At 37.8% G+C, this 7,015-nt stretch overlaps 1 protein-coding gene across 2 annotated transcripts in view; it reads left to right on the top strand.

Annotated features, from left to right (window-relative positions):
* The window catches only part of USP6NL (USP6 N-terminal like), a 119,053-nt gene that overhangs the window by 72,290 nt on the left and 39,748 nt on the right, over positions 1-7,015 (top strand). For both annotated transcript variants that reach the window (XM_026091278.1, XM_026091279.1), the window contains 2 exons: positions 1,757-1,796; positions 6,714-6,794. In XM_026091278.1, coding sequence (XP_025947063.1) covers positions 1,757-1,796; positions 6,714-6,794 — 121 coding nt within the window. The remainder of the gene's footprint in view (positions 1-1,756; positions 1,797-6,713; positions 6,795-7,015) is intronic.

Below are 7,015 nucleotides of genomic sequence, written 5' to 3'. Positions count from 1 at the left end.
TGCCCCAGGGCCCGGCCGAATGGGTTACGCTCCAGGAAAGCCGAGGTCACGAAAGAACTGAGCGTTTCTAAGTGGAAAAACTAAAAGCGTAGCAAGCTTTGGAGCTTGAAAACAGAACAAGCAACCCCCGAGCAGGTTCTCGTCCCCCCCCCCCTTCTTCCCCCACTCCAGCCCCCTACCCCAACCTGCTTTCTTCTTTTTAACTTTTTTTTCAAATAAGTTTAATTTCTAGGTTACGTTACCTAAACTGAAAGCAGGCCCTTTGCAGACGTTAATTGGGTTATATGGGGAGTGTGTGCAATACCGTAATTCTGTATCATTTCCAGCTTTGGGTTGCAATGACTGTAGCCAGGCTTTTTCTGGTAGGTCGGACCCTGAGACTCTGATCAGGTTTTGGGGGGTTTTGAGCTTGTTTTCTTTTTTCTCAGGAAAACTTTCAGGTACTTTGAAAATATTTCCAGAGGAGCCGATTATGCCTGTTCCAGTGCTGTTCAGAAGATGAGCTCGCTTGGTTTCTGAACTGGTTTCTAGGACGTTTTGGTGCATTTCTTTAAATGGGTGTGGGTGGGAATATTTATTTGCATTATAACAAGGCTCATCAGGAACACCTTCAAAAAAAACAAAAAACAAAAAACCAAAAACAAAAAAAGAAAGATTGATTTCATACAGTGCCTTTTTGATCCCTTATAAGCAGTTACTTTCTTTTTGTCTGTTATTTATCGGATCTGTAGAGCAAAAAAAGGGAGCCTTGCTACTTGCAGGTGAGCTGCTGTGCTTTCGGAAGCTGCAGATGCTGCCCTCCAAGGACGGAGATCTCCTTTTGGCGTCAAGCCAGGCTAGTTAGTTTTTGATAAGAAAAGCAACAAGTTTCTGTGATAAAAAGAACATAAGTTAGAGCCCTCAAAATGAAACGAAGCTAAAATTCTGAAAATATATCCTTTAAAAGGCTGCTCTTCATGCTTTCAATTAATAACCTGCCTATTTATATTTAGGAAAAGAAGTGAAAGAACTGTAATTTTGAATTTTAACTAAATACCTACTAACCCCCCCCTTTTTTTTTAAATTTACTTCCTCCCTGTTAATCAGAGTGAGTTTTCTAAGCCTTTGAGAAAATGTAATTTTACTCTCTGAAATCAAGCAAGATCATGTGATTTTCACCGGGCGTAGTGGTAAAAGAAGAAAAACCTTTTTTAGGGATGTTTCAGTTAACAGGACTATGGTCTAATAAGCAAAATTGATTTTGACATTAAAACCGCACCGAGTGGCATAAGTGTCTTATGTTCAGAAATAGCTGGATTTATAAAACAAAGCTGCATAAAAACATTTGGGTATGAAAAGTTTTCATTAGAAAGTCTTTTCTTATTTAAAACTGTGCTGACAAAATTTCACTTCAGCTTCAGTTGAGGAATACAGCATAGTGTGTTTTTACTAAAGAAAAAGTAACTTTTCGGATAACACATTGTATTTTGAAGCTGCGCAAACTGTTTTGATTTAGAAGGTTTAATATCTAACTAATTCTGTTTCCTTACTTAATGTCATGAGGTTTACTGTATTTAAAAAAAAATAAATAATTTTTTTTTCCACAGTGCTCCTATGTCTCGTTGTCATAACTGTCAGGAAAGCTCATAATAATTCTTGTTTACTATTTAGTTGTTGCATATTGCTGCTGTAAATGACTACTCGTAAGAACCTATAAAAAAAATGATTTTGTGCCAAGATTTACCAGGACTGATATGAACTTTGTCTTTGTTTTCAGTCCAGAGGAGCTTCCTGTTCATGATGCAGCAATAGAAAAGGTAAGTCCAGTGTCTTCCAGCTCTTCAAAGAGGAAGCAAACATGTACAGATTTATGACTTTTTAAATATAAATTGTTACGAAATTAGGAGATGAAGTGTTTTAGTGGTTTGCATTCCCAAAGAGCTATGTTCCTAAGTCCCGTAAGGGCTGTGGTACTTGAGGCCATGCTAACTAGCTGACACATCTGGTGGGGCCTGCTTGATGTTATAATTACTAGTTGCAAGGAGACATTGTTTTTTCTCGCCCATCGTATGACCTAGCAAAGTAAACAGAGCAACTTGGTGGATCATGCCCGGCTCTGCCCTGGAAGAGCCCCAGCTGGCAGGCGCATGGCAGGCCAGAACTGTTTGATCTCTCCCATGAGCCATGATCAGCTGCACTGAGCAGGTGGATCATCTAAGTGAGGTCAGGCTCTACTGACATGGGAGATGGTGGCAATATCCTGGCTGCAACTCACTGCAACCTGGTGACCTCCCTTGTCATGCTGAGTTGATGAGCCAGATGTGCTCGAGACATGTAAGACCTGTCCCCAGCTCTAGTGCAAAATAAAAAGCTCTACAGCTGGAGGATGCTGGAGGAGAAGTTTGCAAACCAATGGTTTGAGAATGTGGAAGGTTTTTATTAAAATTGCTTAGAGCTGTATTTCTACTTGTGGGAGCCTAGGTGTGTTCCTGTTAGTACTAGTGGCATTTTCCCTGGGTCTGTCAGGCCCGTTTCTGTCTCCAAATTCATTCTGACATTGATCGTTTGATCAAAGACCAGTTCGAATCCTTATTGACTTACTCTATCATCAGAAAACTCATGGCAGAACATTTAAAGCTATAAGTTTCAAGTTACCCTCTTGGCTGCCCGAATCAGGAGAACGCGTGGATGAGGGCTGGAATGACTTGTTTTAAGGAAGCTTAGTTCTCACAGTGTTAAGGGCAGTGTTTCTAAAAATGAGTTATTTTGAGCTTCTGTAGAGGTGTCAGTAGGGATCAGAATAGGGCTGGAAAGAGCTCTTCTCATGAAAAAAGTGAGCTTCAGAGTCCCTTTTGTTTTGCATTGGTTCAGGTGTGTTTCTGCATATGTGGCCTGGAATCGTTGCATTTTTCTGCCATGTTCCAGCACATTTAATAACCTTCTGAGTGTATATATAATTTCATTACCATCAGAAGGACACAGCAGGGTGGTGAGCCTATGAGCATAAACATTAGACAGCTTGCAATTATTGTGGTAGATGTGTTTTGAAGCTTTGATTCACAGTAGCTGTGTAGCTTAGCCTTAAATTATTGGGTGGAAATACTGTCTCAGTTCAGTGTCCCATATTTTATTCATGCTGTCTCAGACAAAATGTCAGCATAGCAACTGTATTTATTGAAGCAGTGTTAAATTGCACATCTAGTTTCTTTTCATAATCATGCAGTAACGCTCCTGTATGAGACTCCTGGTTATACTCCTGATGGTATCCTGACCTCTGCTGGTTTGAGGCTTTTCGCAGCAGCATTTGGATCTTTGCAATTTGCAAGATGCCGTTCATAGGATAATTAATGTGCCATTTTAATGGTGGCTAACACTAAAAGCTTTCTGTGCAATATCTTTTAAAATCACTTATTTGATAGGACCATTTGTGGTTGCTTTCTACCTTACATGTGAATTTTAAAAAATATATTTGTAAGTGATATTTTGATGTGGTTTGTGACTTCTGTAAAGGGTTGTACATACTTGTGAATTGAATCCCTGTTCTTCGTATACATTCTAGTGTAAACCTTAAACTGGGATTTTTCTGTATGCATTTGCATGCATAATACTTCCAGGATAAGAATTATTACTATGAATGCACAGTAATTTTCATGCTTCATTACCTTGCTGGACATTTGGCTACTTAAATAAAACAAATCATTGTCCTACATTATGAACTACTTAACCTTCAGATGAATCGTGCAGCACTTCTGAGATAAAACTAGGGAGGAGGGGTTATCTAGAAAAGAAAAGTGGACAGGGACTACTGACCGCAGGAAATCTGGAGTCTCTATCTGACTCTGTTGTTGAAAGACTGCAAAATGTTCTGTAGGTCATTTTTATTTTCTTTTTTCTGTCGTTGGTTAACTTGATTATAAATTCTCCAGGGAAGGGACTCGGTGTTTTATAGCTCACAGTGACTTTTGATTTTGTCTGAGGCCTCTGCTAAAGCATTGCTTTAAGCCTCGGCTCTAGCCCACTTGCTCCCTGAGAAGGTAGGGTGCTACGCAGAAGATGGATGCTTGCCAACTTAACTTCATGCTTTTTGCTCTCAACAGTGTATTATTTACTGACTACTAAGAAACCTCCTCTTCTTCAGTTAGGGATTCTGTTATTTTCAGTGGCGAAAATGCTTCAAAGTGTAAAATGTACTCAGAAGACAGATAAATGGATTTTTTTTCCTTTTTTTTGGAGGCTACTACATGGAACTTGCCTAAAAGAGGCATCTGCAAAGCAGCAGCCATCTACTCTGCAGTGAGCTGCTTCAGATCTATCCACGTTTTCAATGCCGCATCTGTTAGACATGAAAGTGAACATATTTCAGACAAAGAAAAAGATAGCTAAAACTTTTCAACAACTGAACACAGAAATAATTGCTATTTTGATTACAGTAGGATCACTTGAGAACTGGGATAAATTGACACAGAAGACATAAAAGCGTGAACAAACTTACAACTGAAGTGAGCTGCTGGCTCAAAAGACCGAACATCTTGAAAGCACATCAAACATACAAACACAAAGACTGTGGGAGCAGATAGGTTTTTATTTTTCTTATCAATTACCTGAACAACCTGTTGAGGGCAGAGACCTTTCCTGACTTGATAGTGATGTTATTCCTGCAGTCTAAACTATGGCTAAAAAAATCTGCTTCTGAGATGTTAAAAATGCTTACTTCTTAAAGAGGTTTTGGGTGCAGAGGAGAATCAGAAGCAATTTTGTGAAATCTGTGAAATTTAGGAAGCAGAATTTTTTTCTACATTTCCTTTCTAAACCATCTCTTGCATGTTTTGAAAATAAAAAAAAATGCAAGTGGTTGAGAAATTATCAAACACAGCATGGAACCTGAACAAGAATATGAGCATTTAATTGCAACATGAAAAGTAAGGCTGAGAGAGTAAAAGTGCCCCCCCCCAATAACTTACTTTTACTTGCATCAGGCCCAGGTCAGTTGGATTGAAATAAAAGTAACTTTAAAAATAGGTTGTTTCTAGGATAGTTCATGGACAGGATCATGGTTGAGGTGGACCTGTATGTATTAAATCGTATTTTTGGCAGTGCAAGGCTTTGGGCTGCTGGACTGAAGAAATCCTTTGCCCATCTTGTCCCATTGATAGGCAAGAAAGAATGCGTAAAATCTGATAAGGAATAAAAGGCAGAAGTAAAATTAGAATTCTACTGTGCTAATAAGTAATAGTTTTCATTTATATTTTCTCCAACATTTCAGATACAGTTAATGAAAGTATTAATCAGTTTTCAGTATCCTGCAGAGCTTTGAAATTAAACTCTTAGGTTGTTACATCGTTGTATCAGTAAACATATAAAATAGGCTATCCTTCCTATCTTTTTCAAGCCCTGGCTTTGAAGTTGGAGGTGGAGGGCTGTCCTTTCCCAAAAAACTAAATATTTTTTTTACATTCATGTTTGAAGAGAAAGCAATACCCAACACACTTAAGTCTTCTGCTTTAACTGTTTCAGTGCGGATCCTAAGCTCTAAAGCATTACGGAGCAGTTGAAATAGCGTTTCATAAAAGAGATTAAATATTGCAAAGTTAATAGTTAACATTGTAGTGTAAACGGAGAGACCCAGGCTACTTCACAGCGAGGAAAACTGGGCTGTAAAAATACCCCCTTATGAATCTTGTTACCATTGGAGCCAACAGATCATGGATTTTTGACTGTGAAGAACCAAAGTGACAGGAAATACCAGGGTCTAAAAAGTCTAATTTTGAGGGCTTGCTTTGTTCCCAAATTCAAGAAGTTGACGGCACCAATAGCGAGGTTTTCTTGGGCAAAATGGCAGCCTTCCATATATAATATTACTATTCATATTTGAGAAGTTAGGGACTTGGGGGTTTTTTTTTTTTGATTTTCATTATGTCGCCTCATTACCGAAATATCCTTGCCAGTAATCTGGAATTTAAGCAAGCAGACCTTACCTTTGGAAGAAATCATTGATGTGAAGATATAGGGTCTTTTAGGTAAAAGCATACCAAGCCCAGGATGAGAATTATAGCAAGGGTTTCTAGCTTTTAATGTCCAGAATCAGAACGTACTTCCATTTCCGCTACTGCCGTGTCACTCTTGCATGCACTTATGCATTGCTTTATTTAAAGCTTGTGAATAGTTAAGCTCAACGTATATTGGTTGGCTCTATCATTACCTTAAATACGCTAGTTCATTTTTGTTAATGCACTTTGTGCCTAGCATAAGCAAAAGTTTTTATTTATTAATTAGAAGGGATAGTTTGTAGCATTGTTGGAAAGTAGTAAATTGTGTCGAGGGCAAGTCAAGGTAAGGAAGGTCATCACTTCAGAGTCGACTTTTAAAAAGCTTGCAGCAGAAGTTTTTTGCCTGAATGTTTACTTAATATAAAAAGGTCAAAGCTTTTTGGTGCTTGCCAGAAATGTGTAGAGAAGAAACTTCTATAATTCTTGCACTGAAAGCCTCCTAAACACCAATGAACCAAAAAACAAATGAAAAAACCCTGATTGTCAGCACTATATGAAGAATTGTATTTATAAGAGCAGTTCAAGTTAAATGATGTTACTCTTTGTTGCTTTTCTTAGACCAACAAGTGGACCAGAAATTGAAGATACTGTGTTAAAATTGTTCTCAATACTTTAAAAAATACCTAAAATAAATAATTTTAAATGTGTTCAGCTTGAAAAGATTAAAAAATTGTAATTTCATTTCAGCAAAAGCACCTTGAAATTGAAAGAACTACAAAATGGCTTAAGATGCTGAAAAGCTGGGAAAAATACAAGAATAGCGAAAAGGTAAAGTTATTCCTGCTTTTTCATTAACTATCGCTACTGACTGAATGTATAATCTTAATTCAAGTTGTGTTATTTTCTGTTTCTTTAATGAGAAGAACACACAGGGAAAGAAGAAGGCTTTTTTATTCTTCCACAGTGCAATAATACATTAAAAAAAAAAAAAACAAAGCTGAAGTTCAAATGCAAGGAATTTCTCAGCAGGCTCGGTAACATATTTGGAG

Source organism: Apteryx rowi, unplaced genomic scaffold, assembly GCF_003343035.1.
Source record: "Apteryx rowi isolate R43461 unplaced genomic scaffold, aptRow1 scaffold_9, whole genome shotgun sequence".
Taxonomy (NCBI): Eukaryota; Metazoa; Chordata; class Aves; order Apterygiformes; family Apterygidae; genus Apteryx; species Apteryx rowi.
This window is presented reverse-complemented; position numbering and strand designations above follow the sequence as displayed.